At 49.0% G+C, this 22,907-nt stretch overlaps 1 protein-coding gene across 3 annotated transcripts in view; it reads right to left on the reverse strand.

The window, feature by feature from the left end:
* Positions 1 to 3,487: 3,487 nt before the first annotated feature.
* The window catches only part of Ppcdc (phosphopantothenoylcysteine decarboxylase), a 25,086-nt gene continuing 5,666 nt past the window's right edge, over positions 3,488 to 22,907 (reverse strand). For all 3 annotated transcript variants that reach the window (XM_059267951.1, XM_059267952.1, XM_059267950.1), the window contains 4 exons: positions 10,067 to 10,162; positions 9,078 to 9,206; positions 4,102 to 4,270; positions 3,488 to 3,687 (listed from right to left, as the gene is read on the reverse strand). In XM_059267951.1, coding sequence (XP_059123934.1) covers positions 3,602 to 3,687; positions 4,102 to 4,270; positions 9,078 to 9,206; positions 10,067 to 10,162 — 480 coding nt within the window. In that variant the 3' untranslated portion in view covers positions 3,488 to 3,601. The remainder of the gene's footprint in view (positions 3,688 to 4,101; positions 4,271 to 9,077; positions 9,207 to 10,066; positions 10,163 to 22,907) is intronic.

The raw sequence follows: 22,907 nt of genomic DNA on the forward strand, positions 1-22,907 counted from the left end.
GTGCTATAAGAAAGTAGGTTGAGCAAGCCAGGAGAAAACCAGGAAGCAGCACTCCGTGCTTCAGTTCTGGCCTCCAGATTCCTGCCTGAGTGTCTGCTCTGACCTCCTTCAGTGATAACTATAAACTGGGATAAACTCTTTCCTCACCACACTGTGTTTGGTCATGGTGTTTCTCACATCAATAGAAACCCTAAAACATGGCTAATCTGTGGTTACTTCTATTGGAAAGACCTTTGTCACTTAGCTGTCTCCTACACCAGAGGTAACCAGAGGCCACCTTTGGGAACTGCTTTCCCTAAAGTGCCCAGCACAGAGCCTTACCCACAACAAGCACTGAGCAGACAGTAGTTTCTCTTAAATCAGTCTTATCATCCATGAGCAGGGTTCTGAGGTAAAGGGTGAGGGGACCGGAGGAAACTATCTAACGAGCTCTGGGAATTCGGTGTGGTAGGCTCTCCTCCCCACATTCTGACTCTGAAACCTGTCAGAGGCGAAAGGTGAGAAAAGGTCTCGTTGTGTAGCTCAGGCTGGCATGGAACTCACTTTTCAGCCTAGACAGGCCTCAAACTCGATGTTGAGAAGTTTCTGGTTTTGTTTACCAATCAGGGCCATGCACATGCTAGGCAGCGGACACTCTTCCATTACTACATCCCAGGATGGTGAGGTTGTTTTTTAATATTGCCTTATTTATTTTGTATATATGTGGGTTTGCATGCCATTACGCCCATGTGGAAGTCAGAGAACAACTCCCAGGAACTGGTTCTCTCCTTCTACCCTGTGGGTCCCAGGGATCGAACCTGGGTTAACAGGCATCTTTTACCTGCTGACCCATCTTGTTGACCCTATGGTTCATTTTAACCCGATTTAGGTTACATTTTCTTTACTGCCATAAGGCAATTTTATTCCAAAAGGTCACTTATTAATTTAAGATAGAAGGGCTCTTGGAGGCTACTGGAGACCACGGTTCTGGTACATCACTACCTGTACCCACAATACTTTTAGGACACTGCTTAGTCCAGGAGCCAGAGCAGAAAGCAGCCCCCACTTCAGCTGCAAATACACAGAGGGCCTCACAACAGCCACATCAGAGTTACTAGGTCAAAAGTGAGACAGCAAGAGGTTTCTAGGCCAACGTTTCTCTTGAGACCAGTTCTCTGGGCCACGTGTACCATAAACAGGGCCGGCATCTCCAGGCAAGTGCAACAGGCTGAAAGGATGGGAACTAGAGGGGCCGACACGGAGGCAAGAAAGAGGCGTGGACTGCAGGGAGGCTGCAGCCCTGCTGATGGCTTACCTATCGCCTCTGTAAAGGACCGTGCCAGCTTGGGATTTGGGGCTTATGTCCCTAAACATGAGATGGGCTATTTCAGTAAATGTTAGGGAAGTTCCTGTCACATGTGTGCACTTCTGAGATTGTGCACAAACAGTTTCAACACTCACTTATTTGACATTTACTAAGTTCCAGGCATTCAGCAGAGTGGCCACGGAAGTCTCCACTTATCTGCAAAGTTGCTTTCTGTTACCTACAGTCAATTATAGTCTGAAATATGAAAGTTTATTAAAACAATTCTTAGTTTAAAGTCACATACTGGCTGGACGGTGGTAGTGCACTCCTTTAATCCCAGCACTTGGGAGGCAGAGGCAGGTGGATCCATCACTGTGAGTTCAAGGCCAGCCTGGGCTACAGAGTGAGTTCTAGGACAGGCTCCAAAGCTATACAGAGAAACCCTGTCTCAAAAAACCAAGAAATAAAAATAAAGTCACATACTGTGCTGAGGAACATGAACTATCACACCTCTTGCTCCATCCCAACCCAGACATCATTTAGTCCAGTGTGTCCACGTTGTATATGACTGACAGTCAGCTACTACTGTTATCAGATCAACCACCTTAGTATCGAAGTATCAGTGTTTGTGCTCAGATAGCCCTTATCTCAATAACAGCCCCAAAGCACAAGAGTAACGATGCCAACAATTCAGAAAAGCCAGAGAAGCATCAAGTGCTTCCTTACGTGAAAAGGTCCAGTCCTGGGCCAAGCATGATGGTGCACACCATTAATCCCAGCATTCGGGAGGCAGAGGCAGGTAGATTTCTGTGAGTTCGAGGCCAGCCTGGTCTACACAGTAAGTTCCTGGACAGCCAGGGCTACAAAGAAAAAAGAAAACCCCTGTCTAAAAACACAACAACAAAGCCTAAGTTTTTTACTTACTACAATTTTAAAATTGTATACTAAAGTTGCTAAATTACCATGTTCACACAGGTTTGATAATAGTATTTTAAATTACTGTATTTATTTTGTGTGTGTGTGCATGTGTAAATAGTACCACATTGTAAATGTGCCACAGTGTGAGAATGGAGGTCGGAGAAGAACTTTCAGAAGTCAGTTCTCACCCTCCACCATGTGGAAGTCCCAGGGACCAAATTCAAGTAGTGAGGCTTGGTGGCAAGCACCTTTATGAATTGAGCCATCTTGCCAGCCCCTATTATATTTTTAATTATTCTTTTTCTTTTCAGCATGGAAAATAGTTTATTACAGAACAAAGTGAATAACTGTTCTGTTTTGTTATTATTGCTAATCTCTCACTGGGCCTAATTTATAAATCAGAATTTGTCATAGGTTATGTATGTCTAGGAAGACATCATACGTCTAGAGTTCTGTGCCGTGGCTTCAGGAATCTGCTGGGAACCATGAGAGACAAACCCTCTCAACAGCTCTGTGATGGAAGAGTAGTCATCCAGATGGGAAGTGAGGGTCAGGCAAGGCCCACAGCTGGTTAGTGGTAGGACTGACACTGGAATCCGAGCATCTGCTTCAGGAGCACTGTCCTTAACCACCCATGTTGCATAGGAATGTGGGAATGCTAGTCAGTTGTCAGCCCAGAACCTTCTCTGGCCTCACTTGGCCATGCACCCAACCTGAGGCCATAGACGGGATGTAAAGAAGGCCAGAGTCTCCTAAAAGGTCACTTTTCTTTATTTCCCAGGACCATCCCTGGCCCACTCTCAGTAGTCTGTGGGAAATGTGAAGTCTTGCCACCTCACAGACTTCTTGACTTTGTGTGACACCTGGAAGCTTCCAAGGCCTGCCTGATCAGGAGCCTGCTGTCAGGGATCTTGAGCTATGCTTCTTCTTGTGGCTTTTGTTTTGAAATAGGCTGTCACACTCACAGGCCTGGCTCACTATATAGCCCGAGTCAACTTCAAAGTTGTGGCAATCTTACCTCAGCCTTCTGAATGTTCGGATTACAGACGTGAGCCACCACGCCCAGCTTCAGCCATGGTGTTTCTAAAAGCAATTTCCAGGCAGGAGGTCCCTCAGTGATTCAATTATCCTTCTGGTAGCCGCCAGTTTGCCTGGTTTGCTGGGCCTATCCCAGGAAGAAACGGGAGGACCTCTGGAAAGCAGGTATCTCCTGGTTAAAAGAAGGCAGGACTTTGGTCTGTAGTTAACTTGAAGAGGGTTAGACCCCAGGGAAGCTCTGAGAAGGTGCTGGCCAGCCCCTCCTCAGCAAACACAGGCTCTTCATACTGTGCTGATGTCTCTCTTCAAGAGCTCAAGTTGAACTCACTAGGTGCAGGAACACCATGACAAAATCCCAGTTCAACTCTGCTGGATGCCACCACGCTGGAAGAGCACTTCTTTCACTTTATCCACAATGGTCTCCACCTCAGCCATGGCTCCTAGACCTGGAAGCAAAGTTCATCTGTGGCGAAGAGCCATCACGTGATCTAACCTTGCCTGTGGCTACACTCAGATCTCCTCTGGGCCCTTCACCCACATCCTAGTCCTGGGGAGCCCAAGTTCAGCTCAGCATGAGCTAGATCCACCATATCTCTTCCAAGCTAGCCCGGGACAGGCCCTGGGGGTCACTTATTACCAGGGACTCCACCAGACACTTCACACACCTGTCTCACTTCAGCCTAATGATCCTGAGAAACAAGAATTAGCACCCTATCCATTGCCAGATGAGAGCTGAGCTCAGAAAACAGTTCTGTCCAAGGTCATGATGGGCCAGAGAACCATTGGACCACAGAACCCAAAGGTGACCCCAAAGCAGAGCCCCTTCTACAGCTCTGGGCTGAATATGGCAAGAAGCCCACCTTGGTCTCCACACACCAGCTTCTTGCTCACACAGGGAATCTCCACGTAGCCAAAGGCCTTGAGCTGGCCCACCTGCTGTGCAGTGAGAGGGTGCTTCCACATGGCAGTGTTCATGGCAGGGCAGAAGAGTAGGGGCTTGCTGAGGTCCCAGGCCCGGATGACACAGGTCTGTGAAGAAGTGGAGAGGTGCTGATGCTCTGTCTACCACCCCTCCTCAGTACCCCCAAGTCCCCCTTAAAGTCCTCCAGCCATAGTCAGCAAAACAGCTGTTGACTAGGGATGGCTGGGTGTCACACATCTACAGAGATCTGTTCTTGCATCCTTAAGCGGGGAGGGGCAGTCTCTTTATCCCACATCATCTCCGCTTAGGCTCTGGCATGGTCCAAGACACAGGAGACACTCAATCAGCACCCACAATGCCCCAGATGCCTCCACAGATCTCCACTCTGTGTGCAATCTCCCTGCCCGCCAGCCTAAGCCTTCACACAGCTCCCACACCTACAGGGCTGGGAAGCAATCCTGGGAGCAGGGGCTAGCTTCACCATTCACTGAAGGCGAGAAACCAGAGTGCTCAAGTTCTACTCAGCAACAGCTCTACTTCTAAGGTCGAATAAACCCTGAGAACGAAAACATCCAACACACGATACCTTTTCTCATCCATTATCTCAAGAACCCTTACTGTAACCCTATAAGGAAAGAACTGTCCCTTGTTCACACATGAGCAAGCTGCAACTCCCTGACTGATTAATAGTTGTCCAAGGTCACACTTAGATACAAACATGGTCCTGCACAACCACCCATTGGGCTGGGCGGTCTCCCTCCTCCCAAAGCTAGCCCATACCCAGGTCACACAGCAGAGCAGCTATGAAAGGGCTTGACCAATTCAGACCCTCCCTCCCTCCCTCCCCCCTCCCTCCCTCCCTCCCTCCCTCCTTCCTTCCTCCCTCCCTCCCTCCTTCCTTCTTCCTTCCTTCCTCCTTCCCTCCCTCCTCCCTCCTTCCTTCCTTCTTTCCCTCCCTCCTTCCTTCCTATTTTCCAACTCAGAGTCTTAAGACTGTGAACTCTAAAGTCATACAAGCTTGAAATCAAACCATGAATAACTGGTGTGGTAGCATATGCCTGTCATCCCAGCCCCTCTGGAGGCTGAAGTGAGAGAATCTCAAGTTCAGGGCCAGCCTGGAATATATACCAGGACTCTTTCTTTTTTTAAAAAAAAAAAGAAAGAAAGAAAGAGCTGCCAGGCAATGGTGGCACATACCTTTAATCCCGGCACTCAGGGACATACCTTTAATCCCGGCACTCAGGGAGGCAGAGGCAGGCAGATCTCTGAGTGCAAGGCCAGCCTGGTCTAAAGAGCAAGTTCCAGGACAGCCAGGGCTACACAGAGAAACCCTGTCTGAAAAAAAAAAGAAAAAGGGAGGGAGGGAGAGAAGGAGGGAGGGAAGAAAGAGAGAGAGACAGAGACAGAGACAGAGAGAGAGAGAGAGAGAGAGAGAGAGAGAGAGAGAGAGAGAGAGAGAGAGTGAGTGCTGGGCATGGTAGTATACTCCTTTAATCCTAGCCCAAGAGAGGCAGAGGCATGCTGATCTCTCTGAGTTTAAAGCCAGCCTGGTCTACATAGCAAGTTCCAGGCCAGCAAGGGCTGCATAGACCTTGTCTCAAAAAATAAAATAAATAAAAATAAGAAAGAATGTGAGTGCTTTTGATGGTAACATGGTATGGCAGTAGTTTTTTGAGGCGGAGTCTCATGTAGTCCAGGTTGGCCTCTGAACTGACTATGTAGCAGCTGACCTTCAACTCTTGGCTCCCTGCTTTCCTAGGTGGTGGAATTAGAAGTAGGTACCCCAGATGCCAGTCAAAGTGTGAAAGCTCTTAGCTGAGGGCCTAGCACTCAGAACAGGCTCCACAACAAAGGCACAGGTTCAGGGCCAGGGAGAGCCTCCCAAAGAGATAAGTTCCTGTGCTCTGACCACACCAGGCACCTCCTCCTGAGAGCTCCTGGGGAGACAGCAATTGTGACACCCCTCCCAGAAATAGAGTCCTTTTGGGAAAGGAGGAGGGAGCAGAGAACAATGCGACATAGAGCCAGAGCCAGAGCCTGTCCCTCAATGCCATTACCCTCTCCTGGGACAGCCAGCAAACAGCCTCAGAATCTGACTGCTTGCGTCATCCCAGACACCAGAGTCGGTTTCCCACCAACTCCTCTCAGTATGACAGGCTAGCTGTGAGTGGACAATTCCAGTCACCCTTCCTCTTGGCTTTGTGCCACCTGCTGCTTTTGCGGGAGTTGTAAGCAAACCTAGAAGGGGCGCTTGGTGATGTCTGGTGTAGGGATGGGGCTGGGCTGGGCTCTAAATACTTTCAAAGCAGAGCACACTGACCACAGCAAAAACCCAACCGTCTGCCCTCGCTCGGCAGGGCCGCTTCCCCAGCGTCTGACTCGGAGGACAGCGCTTCCTGCACAAACCACAGCTTCTCTGAAGCAACTAGCGGTAGGAAAGGGAGAGGAGGACGTGGTTCCCACAGCCAAGTGGCTGGCACCATGCTCCGTGCCTCGGCCTTGCCCCTGGGAACCCGCTCAGGCAGGGCAGAAGGCTGGATCCCAGTCAAGAGACTAGCGCTGAGCCAGACTGTCAACCCTGGGGAGTGGGGGGTCACTCCCTCTTTCTGGACCTGACAGTTTGGCACAGAGAGGCCAGTGCAGACAGAGACAGCCATTCCCAGGCTGAAGGCCTGGAGACCAGGAATGCAGGACAAGATCTAGCATGCTGCTCTCCAGCACCTTTCCAATGGAGACAGGACAGTCTGGGAAGGGAAAGCAGGCTGAGCTTCCTTTCAGGATTCTAAGAGGACACGTACTGAGCAGAAGGTAGCCCCACAACCAAGGAAGCTTACAGTTCAAACCATAATACCGGAGATTGTCTGCAGCGTGTTCAGGTAAAACTGAGGAAAGTGGTTAGTTCAGGGGCATGCTCCACTGTTCAGGCAACTCTGAAGAAGAGACCTCCAAAATAGGGAGTGTGGCAGCCCAGGGAAAAAAGGCCAGGCCCTCAGGCCACGGCGATCCCATCACTTGGGAAGGGAAAGCAAGAGGATCAGGATTTCAAGGCCCATGGGCTATCTGAGACTGTATTTGTTTTATATGTGTGTGGGCATTCTGACTGCATGGATGTCTGTGCACTGCATGTGTGCCTGCTGTCCATGAAGGCCAAAAGAAGGTGTCAGATCCCCTGAGACTGGAGCTACAGTTGTGAACCACCATGTGGTTGCTGGGAATCAAACCTGGATCCCCTGGAAGACCATCCAGTGCTCTTAACCACTGAGCCATCTCTCCAGCTTAGCTATAGGCTCTATTAAAAAAAGGGCTTAGCATATGATTATAATAATAATAATAACAACAACAAAAAGGAGGGAGACCTGAGTTTTCAGAGGATGGGAAGAACCCTCAGAGAGCTGGCTGGGGTGTGTTCTACCACATCAGCTGCTGCTAACCTGCTACAGGAGCCCAGGGATTTGGGGGTACACGGCTGAGCACCTCCCTCACCTGCTGCAGAGCCCTGCCCTCCTGGGCAGCGAGGACCATGCTGTACCTGGCTCTGCTTCTCTGTCCTACCCAGTCTGCTTCTGGCCACAGCATCAGGGTGGTGTTCCTCCCATCCTATGTTCTTAGTCTAACGATGTTTAAGTCACCAGCAGCTTCCCAGAAGAGGAGCTTAGAGTCTCCTAACAAGCAGACAAGGATTGAATGAACCAGGTTTCACACTCGATACACAAGCATCCTGCCACTGAGCTACATCTTCAGCCCTCTTTTTACTTTCTACTTAGAGAATTGTGCTGAAGCCTACACAGGCCTTGAACTTTTGATCCTCTTGCCTCAGCCGCTCAAGCTGCCAGGATTACAGGCTTACACCACCGGGCCCAGATGACAGGACATTAATTTCATATGTGATCTCCTAAAGCTCCTGACGCATCTTCCACATTCACGTCTTCACCATTTTCAACTCTAAAAATGAGCTGAGTGTAGTAATACACACCTGCAACGCCAGTATTCAGAAGGCAGAGGAGCCTGCATATTCTCTCTCCCCCACTCCACTCTGTCTCTCTCTCTCTCTCACACACACACACACACACAAATTCAAACAAAAATATTTATAAAAAAACTACTTCCCACACATACAAGCAGTACTAGTAAATGCCTACTTCGTGCCCAGCACTAAGCATGCTCCACAGGCTGATGGGATTTTTAAGTCTATAGTACTCAGCAGGGAGTACTTCTCCTGCCTGTATGGGTGATCACAAATCTCTTCCTGTATCCTCAGTTTAAGCCCTCAGAACACAGGAGGTGAAAGGTCAAGAAATGGAGGGAGGGGGTCCATAAGACCTCCTCAGGATGATCACGTAAACAAAGATAGTTGCTCTTTATGGGAGCAGCTCCCAGAGGTCTCGGGTATAAGCCAATCCGGCAATCACTTCTCACCTGGGTTTCCCCCCTTCCCTCCAAGCTTCCTCTGATAGATGTGAAAACCGATTGGGGTTTAGCTTTGGGGCCAAAATGACCCTAGAGAAGTGAGCATGTGAGCTGCATGAGGGCACAGACACCCTCATCAGGGGCTTCATGTGTGTTTCTAGGTTCTTGGGGGAGGCCGAACTGGTGGAGAAGCAGTAAAGGACGGGAAATCAATGGGGGTGCGTGCAGAGGGCAGCCTGTGGGAAGAAGATGGAAGAGCAGGGGGCTGAGGCTGGGGCACCTGGCTGACCACCGACGACAGGAGAGAGGTGGACACTCCCAGACAGCGCTGGCAAAGCCAGATGATCCATCAGACCCGGACCTTCAGCCTCTTTGCTAAAGAGACGAGGACAGGGGTCTGCTCGACAGACCTGCACCCCACAGCAGCAGGTTGACTTGTCCAGTGAAATCTGCAGCTCGGCTAACTGGGAGCAAGGCTGGCGAGAAAGGACAGCAGGAGTCACTCACAAGTAAGTTGTCACAGATGCCGCTGGCCACCTTCCCCAGAGTGTTGGCATCGAGGGGAGCCACTAACATGAGGTCAGCCCACCTTCGCAGGTCAATGTGGAGAACTGGGTCAGAGCGGCGCTTCCACATCTGGCAAAGGAAAGAAATGGGGGCCGTCAACCCAGCCATTCTCAGTTTGTGTGTCGGGAGGGGATGATGGCCAAACAGGCCAGGTACAATCAGTTGAGAAGCCCGAGGAAACCACCTAGCTCTCCCTCAAAGTCTTCCACTGTCCCCTCTCACAGCGGAGCTGGCAAGCACTGGCCATGGAGCCAGCAGCTTGACAGAAACCAGGCCCGGGGAAACAAACGCTCCTTGTCTCTCTGAGCTTATTCCCTTTATGGTTTGGTTTTCAAGAGAACTGACATCTGGCAGGGAACTCCTGGCCTGTCTGCTTGAGGCGGATGCTTGGGTTGTCCAAGCCAGTGGAAGGGCTCTGGGGCGGTGAGAAATGGAGGGGGAGGCGAGGGAGGGGAGGGCAAACCAGCCAGAAATGTTCAGGACTGAGAATGTTTTAAAATGCCTGGCAGGGCAGTCCTAGGAGGCCCACACTGCGCGCCTGGCAAATCGGCTGGTGCCCACCCCTCTGCAGGAGGGCGGAGGCATGGCCAGCGGCCGTGGGAAGTGAAGCACTCTGGATAGCCTTGACGCTGAGAGCCACATGGACAAGGGTGGTGGGAACAGCGCTCCTCTGTGGTTTCATCAGCCCAGATAAGTACAAGGACACTCAAGCCCAGGCACTGGGCCAAAGCTGAGCTCTGCCTGAAGAAGGCGGGACTACAGGCCTCCCGCAGGCCAGAAGCAAGACAGATGTTTTCCTCATTGCCTCTGCCCAGATGGCCCTGACCACTGACTTGAGCCCAGGCTGTGTGCTCCAGCAGCCAGGACCATAGGCTGCAAGGAAGATAGCTCTGTTCTGCTGGAAGAAAAGCAATGGGCCCAGCACTGACCTCCCATTCATCAGCATCACTGTAGAGGGTGACAGGAACATCCTGAGGGCTATAGAAATGTTTGGCTCTCTCAGTTGTTACCACTGTGACTTCCAGCTGTCACCAAGGAAGTGGAGGGAAGGGAGAAGAAAAAAAAAGTTACTAGAGCCACAGGCGTAGAGGCCACATGAGGGCCAGTACAGGCAGACACTCTCTTCAGCCTGGTGGTGAACAGGACTTCCCCTTAACAATGAACTCATGTTTACACAGCTACTTCCGCTGTCACTCAAAGGTCAGGCCCTGCCAGGTGTACACATTTCACTTCCCTATTTAAGGGGCTGCTGAGAAATGAGTCACCAACTGCCTTAGTATATAAAGCAGCAGCCACTTGCCACTCAAGCAGTAGAGTCCGGAGGCAGTGGTAGGCAGACAATGGGAGAAAACTCAAGCCTACCATAGGCAGGAGAGACTCATAGGACCAAGCTCTATGGCAACAGCTTGCTTGCTACAGGTCAAGGCATTGACAGCTGTGTGTGCATCCAATGTCAGTCTCCATGCTCCAGTGAGAGAGCAGAGTCCCCTCACCTACTTCAGGAACAAGGCCTGGGTGTGGGACAGGGCCTCAGGCTACAGACAGGCTCTGGGAAAATGAAGTCTGTGCCCTCCACGGGGAGAACGAGTGTGTCTTCACCTTGTCAATGACTGAGAAAGCGCTGATACAAACCAAAGGCGTTTAGTCTGTGTGACAGAACATGGCCTGGAGAAACAGTCCAGGGGGAAGTCACTGCATGAGGCAGGGAGTAGAAAGCCACACCTTAGGAGAAACCACTGAGGCAGGAAAGGACATTCATCCAGGAGGACAGAAAGCACCTTTGACAACCAGGGCTTTGAGCAAAGGCCACAGTGTCTGAGCAGAGCTAGCCCTTAGCCTGGACAGGGTTCTAAGCAGTTCTAGCCCATGTGTAAGTTGGAAGATTTCGAACTCCAGTTTCCTGCCTGCTAGAGAAACACTGAACACTCTCATGCTGCTGGATCCGAATTCCTGCTTGATAAGAACTGGCAGTGTCCGGTCAAGGCCGCCTCTTTTGCACACAGTCTGGTCCATACTCCTTCCCACCTAGAACCTTTCTCCCTGTTGCACAGAGCAGGGGGTACCATGCTCTGTGAGAACAAAGCTGAAGCCAAAAGCAGACATCTGGGAGAGGGAGACTGAGGAGGGGCTGCAGGTCTCCCCGGGTCCCCAGCATTATCGATCTGTCCACTCCGTCTCACTTCTTCTACCTATCATCCCTAGTCCCACACAAAACCTCAGGGATATTTTTAGATATCCTTTAGACAAATCATCACTGAGAGTTGAAGGCCTCTCTAAGACACCTACAAACAAGCCTGCCAGTTCTAAGCAATGGCAAATGAGCAGGGCTGCCCTGTCCCTCCACGGAAAGCAGCTATGGAGTACAGCTTGGACCCACCAAGGCAGGGAGAGCAGAGGAGTGGGGAGACCATGCTAGGGGGCTTCGTGTTTTCATGGCAAAGACACAAGATAATGAAAAGGCCAACTACGGGCTTAATAAGTTACACCATGAGAAGAACGATAGACAACCTCAATCATGCGTAACTTTCCAACTAGGAGAAGAAATTTCAGTCTACACAATAAAGGAAAGGTCAGGAAAAGCAGCAGAGAGAAGACACACTAGGTAGAAAGTACTAAATCAAACGACAGAGGTAGCCACAGATGGGGCACATACCTGCAATGAGCACTCAAAAGGCAAAGGCAGCAGGATTATGAGTTCAAGGCCAGCCTGGGCTGCATAGTGAGGCTCTATAGAGGACTGGGCATGTAGCTCAGTTGGTAGAGTGCTTGTCTAATTTGCACAAAGTCCTAAGTTTGATCCCCACATGGCAGAAAGCCAGGCATTGGCACACACCTATAACCCTCCACTCAGGAGGTGGCGACAGCAGATCAGAAATTCAAGGTACTTTTGGCAATAGTGATATAGAGTTCCAGGCCATCCAGGGATACATAAGGCTATATTAAGTTAAAAAAAAAAAAAAAAAAAAAAAGAGGGAGGTTGGGGAGAGAAGGGTTAGGGAGTAGGCTCAGTAGTAGAGGCCCTGGGTTCAATTTCCAACACTGAAAAAATACAGATGACAGAATTAAGTCCAAGTGTGATAAATATAAATATACAATAGCCTACACTTCTGATCAAAAACATATTTTCTCAGCTGGCGGGATGGCTCAGTGGGTAAAGGCACTTGCCACAAAACCTAGACATGAGTTCAATCCCTGGGATCCGATACTGGAAAAAGAGAACTGACTCCCTCAAGTTGTCCTCTCATCTCCACATATGTGCAGTGCACGTACACAGACAAGATAAATACATAACAACGTAAAACAAAATCACATTCTCATTCAAACTGAGTGCAGTGGCACACACTCATAACCCCAGCTTTTCAGAAGACCACGGCAGGAGGCTAAGAAGTCTGTCTCCAAATAAGATAGTAAAGGGCTGGTAATGCAGCTCTGTGGTAAAGTGCTGGCCTAGCATGTGTGAGCCCATTGTGTGATATTCAATACTGCAAATAAAATAATAATAAAACAAGCTTCCAGCCAAGTGAAGTAAATAAAACTCTCAAGAGCAGAGGAGGAAATGGCAGCAGTTGAGACTTGTCAACACACTTCTGGAAAACTAGAGTGGAAGAAAACATTAGCAGATGAGATTAGAAGACCGAACACCAAGAGCCCACACACCTACAAACAAGCCTACCAGAGGAGCGGGGACAGCTCAGGGCCCAGAGGCCTGGGGGGTACCTTGGAGGGCAGGCAGGAGGCGGAGCTGAATGCAGGACTGTTCCACCTCCTACAGGCAGTTAAAGCCTCCCAGCCTCCACCCCAAGGCAGCAGCCAGACATTAATAGCCATCAGAGCTGTCAAAGGGAGGCCAAAGAGCCCCGGGCTAGAAGTGCTTCTATAGAACGCCCAGACACTGGAAGACTCTTCTCCACCTGAGCCCTCAACACTGGCTCTACAGGCGGAGACAAGACTCGGGAGGGCTTTTCTGGAAAACACAAATGGCCCTGGGACTACTAGGGGGTTGCAGGGAAGGAAGTTTTGAGGTATTAAATTCTGAGGACCCCCCAACAGAATCATTCATTCCCAGCTGAGTCCTGGCAATGGAGAGAAGTTTCTAGCCAGCTTTTCAAAGCCAAATAAGTATAGCCAAAGAACAGCAGACATTTGAAGAAAACCCTCCAGGTCAGGGAACAAGATTAAACAACTGAACAGAAAACAGAAACTCATAGACAATGCAGAGAGAAGACTCAGCTGAGGGAGGCACCCAAGAAACAAGTGCATAGTGCTGTTTTTTTTTCTCTTTATGTATATGGGTGTTTTGCCTGTATGTATATCCATGTACCATGTGCATGCAATGCCTTCAAAGGCTAGAAAAGAGCATCAGATGCCCTAGGACTGGAGTTATAGACAGCTGTGAGCTGCTGTGTGGGTGCTGGAAATTGGAACCAGGTCCTCTATAAGAGCAGACAGTGTCTTAACTGATGAGCCATCTCTCCAAGCCCCATAGTGCTATTTTTCTAAAGAACTATTTAGGGAACAAAAATAACTCTGGAAAATTAAAATTATAGTGAAATAAAAAATTCAGTGCACGGGCATGGCAGCTCGCATCTTTAACATCAGCACTGGGTAGTAGAGGCAGTATGATCTGAGAGATCAAGGCCAGCCTGATCTGTAACGAGTTCCCGCCCAGTTTACATAGTAAGACTGTCTCAAAGAGCCAAAAAGTAAATCTTACAATTTTTTAACTCAATGCAAAGCTAGGAATGGTAGTATATACTTGAACAAAAATATAAAACTATGAAAACAATCAGGCCAATGCAGGACGGCTAAATCTGACCAGTAAATTCCACAAGGAAATAACAGAAAAGGGAGAGGGGGAAAAACCCTGTTTAACTAAGCCTAGAATCCCAGCACTTGGAAAGCTGAGGCAGGAGAACATGACTCTGAGGCTAGCTTGTGGCACACAGTGAGACCCTGGCTCAAAAAGGGGCGGGGGGGGGGGGGAGAGGAGGAGGAGGAGCAGGAGGAAGAAAGAAAATGAATGTACTCAGGAAGCTGAGGCAGGAGGATCATGAGTTCCAGGAAAACCTGAGATACAGAGAGACCCTGTCTCAAAAACAAACGTACAACAACAACACACAGCCCCAAGTGGCTCCTCTTGCAGCCAAGATGCCCACCATTGTATACCAATGTATATGGGTTTGCAGTCAGCAAAAACTCACCAAGTCCTCATCCATGCTACTACTAAGGCCACACCCAGGCTTGTAATCCCTCAGGGTTTTCTCATAAATCCCCACACTTACCAGAGTTGGCTCACTGTTTGCTTGGTCTACGGCAGCTCCTAAAACCTTACTCCTGCTGCTCCTCATGGCCCACTCTCAGCCTGTGCCCCCATCAGTAGACCCCAAAGACACTGAGGAGAACAAGAGACCTTCCACAAGGCTCACACACTAGGGGAAGGGAAGAGGGATGAAAGAGAATCAAGACTGGATCCTTCTGTGTGTGACACAAGGTCTCAAGTACCCCAGGCGGGCCTTGAACTCCCTATGTAGCCAAAGATGAACCTGAACTTCTAATCCTCCCGAATGCTGGGATTATAGAGTTGTACCATCACACACATTTTACGTGGGATTGGCGAAGGCCTTTGAGCAGGTTCTCTACCAACTGAGCTATATCCCCTATGAGAACGGCCTCTTTCACTGGTTAGAAGCAGTCTGACATTGCCAGGTGTTTGAGGATGATGTCCATTATAGATCTCATGTAGGGCTAGGAGATACAGCCAGTGAGAGAAAGCTTACCTAAAGTGTGAGGCCCCAGATCCTAATCCTAGGTCCTAAAGAAAACACACACACACACACACACACACACACACACACACACACACACACAACAAAACTTCACCTAAACCCAAAAATACTATCCCAAATCTCAAATCTAAGATACAACTGAAGGGCTGAAGAGAGGGTTTGCTGCTCTGGCAGAGTACCTGGGTTCGGCTCCCAGCATCCACACGGCAGCTTGAAACTCTCTGCAACTCCAGTTCCACAGGACCCAATGCCCTCCTCTGTATAGGCCCTGCACACACTAAGACATGAGTAAAACGGATACTGCCACGCCTGTTCCCAGTGAGCCTCACAGAACTCACCTCTTTATTTATTTATTTTATTTTATTTTTATTTGAGAAATTGTCTCACTATGTAGTCCCGGCTGGCCTGGAGCTCAGGCACACACCACCTGCCTTGTTTTAAGACAAGATTTCGTGCAGCCCAGATTAGCCTCAAACTTACACAATGCGGTAAGGGGCTTTTAGCTTTCGTTTCTAAGAGCTTCCCCTCTATCCCGAACACCAGGCTCCTCTTTCTCTACTCAGAACTCTTGGAAAGCTGCCTCTTGAAGCTCTGAGGGCTCCACTCTAACACCCAAGCCTCTTGTGAGCTCTAAGGAAAAACTCGCCCAGGGCTAGCTCAGAAACACTCCCAGGTTGGTACTGTCCTTGTTCAGGGGGTCCTCTGGCTCTCCTGGCTCTTCACTAGGTTTTCTCTCTAGGTGCCATTCAATGTTTCAGAGCCTGTAAGGTGTCTTCCCACATACTCACCACCTGCTGAGGTGCCTCCAACCAGGCATCCTTTTGGCCTCCTACCCTAAGCAACAACTCTGCTTGAGATCTTTCCTTCAAGATTTTGTACTACCTCTTGGCCAATGCACTCTGGCTATCCTTCCAGGGTGTACAGTCACACTGCTAGGGAGCCTCCGGGAACAATGCATTCACCTAAGAATAATGTGAAGAACATGTGACAGGAAAGTCCTTCCCCGTGCCCTTCCCCAAGCCTAGTGTTACTGGACAAGCCCGGGCTAGTTTCTCTGGTTTTAAAGGGATGCCACTTGATCTGACTCACCAGCCATATGGGTTTCGTTATTTCATCTTCATTCACTTAAAAAGGTCCTGAGAGAGAAGGGTTGGGTAGGTTCTGGATCAGCACTCTTGCACATGCACGTGCATACACATACACACACACTATAGACTATTTACTCATTCATTCATTCACATCAGGCAATAAATGCCAAGGGGTTCTGGCAGTGCAGAAAATGCCCTAAGGGCAGGAACCCCCAATGCTTTTTCTGAAATCTCTGTGGGTTCTAGTGGAACAGAACTGGGCAGTCAAATTTTCTCCCCCATACTGCATAACTTCTGAGAGTCAGCTCTGTGCTTGGTCCCCTAGAGATCCCTCTTAAGATTAGGTTTTGTGTTGAGTATTTTTAACCTGTACTTCTTCATGTGATGTGACTGAAGCCTGGCCAGAGACGATTGCATAAGCTGTCTGCATTTTGTCTAGCATTTATAGAGATTCCTTCCTGAAACCAATTCGCAAGTCTGGGTTCCTTTTCTCTGCTGAATCTGGAATCTGGGGCTCCTAGAGAGTTAGGGGGGAGGGGGAGGGACAGGGGTAATGGAGACAGAATTTGCAGTGATACCTCCACCTCTACTTTAGGCCCCTGATCTGGTCCAGGTTATGGCAGAGATCAAGGAAATCTGTGTGGAAATACTTCACGGTCATAGCGTGAGAGAAACTCCATGGCCAGAGTCTCCACCTCTATCCTTGGTGTCTGCTAGAAGCCAGTAGCATGACCATCCTTAGTTATGACAACCAAAACCTGTCTCTGGACATTGTTCGCTGTTCCCTAGAGACACAACTGCTCTAATGGAGAACCAGGAACCTACAACACTATCCAGTAAGAACTCAACAGCAATAAGGGAAACGCCTTACCAGTTCTGTCCATTGTGCTCACCTCCAGTTATAGGTGGCCACTGAGTACTTGGAATCTCTGCACAAGCAGAGATGCGTGGGTATTTCTAGCACTGCATGTGCATGTGATGATGTCCCCACAGGAACAGAGGACTTTAAAGAGAAAATGCCTGCTGTATTGGGTACTTTTCTGCTGCTGTGGTAAACCACTACGACCAAGGCAACTTAGAGAAGGAAGGGTTTATTTGAGCTTATGGTTCCAGAGGGATGAGAGTCCATCACCATTACTGTGGGGAAGAATAGAAGCAAGTAGACATGGCAACTGGAATAGCAAACGGAGAAGGATGTGAATCTTTGAATTCTTAAAGCCTGCCCCCAGTGACATACTTCCTCCAGTAAGACCACACCTCCTAAATTGACTGAATAGCCCCACCAACTGTGGACCAAATACTCCAGTGCCTGAGAGAATGAGGAACAGCTCATTCAAACAACATCTGCCATGTACGTACCCTGTGATGAGACGATGCATCAGAGCTGTAGCTTTGGGCCTCTTGGTTGGTGCATACGGTAAAGGACCCTGACACTGAGTCAACAGATACTAACCCAGCATGTTCTAGATCTGTGCCTATGTTCTAGTGGTCAGACAAGCTGCCACTAACCCAGGGATAAGAGTGATAGATATACCCCAGGAAAAAAGACTCCTGATGTCCAGAGTAGTAGTTGGCACACAGGAGACGGGGCTATGGAGGAGGTGGCCTCGTGAACAAAGCCCTGAGTGAGCATGCTGATTTCTCATAAGGAGAGACGACTCGGCATGTGTTTACCTATTACCATACATAGGCCACAGGGGCCAAAGCCCTCAGTCCAGCTGAGCCGAGCAAGGAGGTGCAGCATATGTAATCATGCCATAGAACAAGACAGGCAGAGGCTAGTTCACAACTTCCTGAGCTAAAGTAGAGAAAACCCATGGTGGAGACCTGAGCTCCCCAAGTTCACTCACAACAGGAATCAGCAAAACCTTGTTTTGCCACCTTACTCACTGAGAGGTCTTGGGCAGGATAAGTTCCTCTCTGACATGGTTTCTGAGGGGGTCTTCCGGCTCACTGGGATGACCCAGTCCTTTTATGACTCTTTTCCTTTACCCGGCAGGCTCTGCAGCAAAGTCTCTTGCTGGCCTGTTTCACAGTCACACACACACACACACACACACACACACACACACACACACCCCACTGCAGCACCAACCCTGCTGTGCCTATCCCCCAGACAGGAAAACAATAAAGATAAAACCACCTTCTGTATGGGTTTCCACAGACGTACTGTCCTGGGCCCAGAGATGGCCGCCTCTGACCCTGCCCATGGCGTTCGTTCCCTAGAACTGCAGGTGAGAAGCCTGCAGGTAGAGGAAGCAGGGGCCAGCCAAGCCAGCTGAGGCACAAATACAAGATCACAGGTGGCTGTTGCCTAGAAATTAACTAGAAAGAAGGGAGAACCCAAGCCAAGCCTGGTTTCTCCTGCTCACCTCTCCTTGACGAATACTGAAAACAAACCAACAAACCAACAAAAAAGCAGAGCCTCCCAGTACAGTCCTGTCGTTCAAGCCACCAACGCCATGCTGAGCTACACAGCAAGAATCTGCCTCGATACACACACACACATACACACACACACACACACACACACACACATATACATACACGCACGCACACATACAGACACACACACACATACACATATACACACACACATATACACACACACATATATACACACACAGACACACACACATATACACACACAGACACACACACATATACACACACAGACACACACACATACACACACACACATACACACACACACACACACACACACACACACACACATAAGCAAAGGACCAGTGGGCAGAGCTGATGGCCTAAGTTGGATTCCTAGGACCTGCACTGTAAAAGTAAAGAACCAACTCCTGTGAGTTGTCAACAGACTTCCACACAGGCACCATAGCACATGCACACTGGTACATATGCGCACACACACACACACACACACACACACACATACACACACACAAATAAATGTAAATTTAAAAAAAAAATTAAGGAGCCGGGCGGTGGTGGCGCACGCCTTTAATCCCAGCACTCGGGAGGCAGAGCCAGGCGGATCTCTGTGAGTTCGAGGCCAGCCTGGGCTACCAAGTGAGTTCCAGGAGAGGCGCAAAGCTACACAGAGAAACCCTGTCTCGAAAAACCAAAAAAAAAAAAAAAAAAAAAAAATTAAGGAAGAAAAACAAAAAGAATGTTCCATAATACGCCCCACCTCAAATTTCACTGTCTTAAAGAACACAAGTACACACATAGGTTAGAAAACAAAATTTAACAGAGTAACACAAAATGAAGCCCCTCTCCCTCCACAACTACCTCCAAAGGGAAAAAACTGCAGGTAATCTTAGTCATGTAAACATTTGAAGGCATCATATTATATATATTAAGAGCCAACAAATGTTTTTTAGAATGGGTCGGAGACTCTTTGAACTTTGTCCCAACTGACAAGCTCAGAGGCAGCCACAGGCAATAGGTCGGTATATGCATAGGTCAGTATATGCAATTGTGAAAAATAATGCAGGAAATAATACAGCTCTTGATTCCAATTCCCTGTCATTTAAAGAACTCTTTATTTATTAGGGTGGGGTGTGCCATGGTATGTGTGGTCAGAGGACTCTTCGGAGTTGCTTCTTTCCTTCCATCTTTATATGAGGATTGAACTCAAAGGATCATCTTGTGTTGCTGGGCCATCTCACCTGGCCTGACACTTTAAATTTTTTGTTTTGTTTTGTTTTTTTCAAGACAGGGTTTCTCTGTGTAGCCCTGGCTGTCCTGGAACTTGCTCTATAGACCTGGCTGGCCTCAAACTTGGAGATCCACCTGCTTCTGTCTCCCAAGTGCTGGGATTAAAGGTGTGTGCCACCACCGCCCAGCTAAATATTTTATTTTTAAAGTTTTAATTGTTAGGTAGGGCTAGAGAGATGGCTCAGCGGTTAAGAGCACTGGCTGCTCTTCCAGAGGTCCTAGGTTCAATTATCAGCAACCACATGGTGGCTCAGAACCATCTGTAATGAGATCTGGTGCCCTCTTCTGGCGTGCAGGCAGATAGAGCACTCATATACATAAAATAAATAAATAAACCTTTAAAAAAGTTTTAATTGGGGTGTGTGTGTGTGTGTGTGTGTGTGAGAGAGAGAGAGAGAGAGAGAGAGAGAGAGAGAGAGAGAGAGAGAGAGAGAGAGAGAATGGGGATTCACAGAGGTCTGATCTGATCCCTAGAAGCTGGAGTTACAGGTAGGCGTGAGTTACCCAACATGGAAACCAACTCAGGTCCTCTGGAAGAGCAGTATGCACTCTTTTTTTTTTTGAGCTGAGAATCGAACCCAGGGCCTTGTGCTTGCTAGGCAAGCGCTCTACCACTCACTGAGCTAAACCCCAGCCCCCCAGTCTGCACTCTTAACCACTGAGCCACTGTCAGTCCCAAGGATGTGAGGAGAAAGACCACCGACCCAAATCATCATGGCCAAATTAATTAAAGCAAGCAATTAATTAAAGCAAGGTTTTTTGTTTGTGTACATGGGCTGCCTCCTCCTAAGGCAGGGTTTGAGAGGTCAGAATTAGATGTGAGGAAGACAAGAGTTTTATAGCTGAGAGGTAGGAGTTTTCAAAGGAGGATTTGGTGTGCAAAATAGACGGGGTGGGGTTACAGGAACAGATTATCATAACAAGTTAGTCCTAACACCTCCTGAAACAAAGTTATGGTTGCAAGGTGGCCGTAACAACAGGTAGTCATAATAAGGTAGCCATAGCAATCCTCTGAAACAAAGGCAGGGTTGCAGGATAACTGGTTATTATCTTTTTGAAACAGAGGCATGATTTCTGTTCCTGGAACAGGTGGTATATAGAACCATTTAAGGTTACAGGTGGAGCATAGCCCATTTGCTCCTCACATCTTTGGGATGGCCCACACTAGTAGGAAGAGATCACTTCATTGTTCCAATCCACTTGAGAAACCCACTGAGAGGCTGCACTGTGAGTACACCACAGCTCTGTACTGTTGGACTCAGGGTTTGTTTTCAATTGTTTTGAAATCATCAACAATGCTATAATGAGTATTCTTGTACATAGGTGAACTTTTGCAACCACAAGATTTAATTCATAAAGGCTATGAGCATTTAAAACTTTTCTGTATCCTGACAAACTAACTAGAAAAGCAGAATCTACTTCCTAAGACCCTCCTTCCTCATCTTCAGCCCTGGGTGTCCTGATGGACGTGCTAGAAACTTATCTTTCTATCAACCCAAGGACTAGCAACTCCCTCCCTCTGGCTCTCAGGCCCGCTGCCACCTGTCCTGAAAGTCACTGTGGTGTCTCTGTCTTCTGTTCCCGGGTCAGGTCAGACTCGCCCACCAGGTGCAAATGTTGAGTTGACAACCTGGATGAAAATGCTGTCCACAACAGTAACAATTATGGAGTTGCACAACATTCTCCTGGATAGCCTTTGGCCCTGGTCCTGGGGGTCTTGCAATCTGGGCACAACAGTAACAATTATGGAGTTGCAAAACATTCTCCTAGATAGCCTTTGGCCTTAGCCCTTTTGCCTTCATATCTAGAATCTTCTAATACCAGAGCCAAAAAGACCCCCGGGGTAGATGACTGCAAGCCTGCCTTGTGTGCACTGCATGGATAAAATGACTAAGGCTAAGAAAGGAAACAAAACCACAAGTAAACCGGCTCAGAGGCCCGGCAGCAGGACCTCTATGTCTTCCCTTTTCTTTCTTTCTTTTTCTTTCTTTTGAGACAGGGTCTTACATAGGCCAGACTGGCCGCAAACTGGTTATGTAGCTAAGGATGATCTTGAACTTCTGATCTTCCTGCCTCTGTGCTAGGATTACTGGCTTGCACTCCACTCTTGATTTTAGGTGGTGCTGGAGACAGTTCCAGGACTCTGTGCATGCTAGGCAAGTAGTCACCCAGCTGAGCGACATTTCTAGGCTTTATTATTTTTTTCGAGGCAGGGTCTCCTGCAGCTGAGGACAATTCCCGTTCCTCCTGCCTCTACCTCCCAAGTGCTGGGACTACAGGTGTGTGCTACCAGGTCTGGCTCAGATCCTCTCTCCTCCCACCCCCTGCTGTCTTACTCTTGTGACTCAAAAAAAGGTGCCTGGCTTTGCTGGTGACGTCCTGCAAGTGTTTCGGTAAGGCCAGCAGCTGAGTCCACCACTTAGCCCTGCTGACTCCATTGCACAGGCCCTCACATCTCTGACCTGCTCTGGGGCGATGGCACAGCCTCCAGGCCGGCGGCTCTCCCAGGACACCTGCACATGCTGGCATGCCAGGCGTGGATGCAGAATGGCCCAGCTACCTGCAACCCACCCCCAGATGCTTATGGACTATTCACAAGCTGACTGTCCTCAAGAGAACCGGGGAAACCCTTCTTCACATGAATGATCAACCCAGCAAAGAGCTGAGGGTGCTTACTCAAGAGACCTAGACTGCACTATAAAGGGGCACTGGGAAGCTCAGTACCCCCAGGGAAGAAACTGGAGAGAGGCGTGCCGGGCAGGGAGGGAAGGGGCCACCCCTGGTTACCAACACCTCACAAAGCCCCACAGGCAAAGCTAGCTTTAGCCCGCTGCCAGCCTTCAGGATGAGGACACGGGGACCCTCACGTACGAAAAGGAGCTGTATGTAGTTCCAGGGGCTTTTCCTATGTTGGCATCTCAACGACCTCAATACCTAAAGCCATTTGTGGCCCAAAGGCTGTGACACAGAGCAGAGGAGGGTGCCAGGCAGGAAACACACACTGGTAAGTGCTTCCGTGTGCCAGCCTCTGAGCCAAGCTGCTGTTAACTGCCCTCTGCCTTCCCTCCACACTTGGGGAACGGGCAGGGGGACTCGTCCCAACTTTGAAACAAGAAAGGCAGGGCTCTTAAGAGTCACGTGACGGAGACCTCCACAGTTCAGTGCCCTCTGGCTGCCTCACTTGGGCTCCAACCCCAGCC

The sequence above is a fragment of the Peromyscus eremicus genome, chromosome 7 (genome assembly GCF_949786415.1).
Source record: "Peromyscus eremicus chromosome 7, PerEre_H2_v1, whole genome shotgun sequence".
In the NCBI taxonomy this organism is placed as follows: domain Eukaryota; kingdom Metazoa; phylum Chordata; class Mammalia; order Rodentia; family Cricetidae; genus Peromyscus; species Peromyscus eremicus.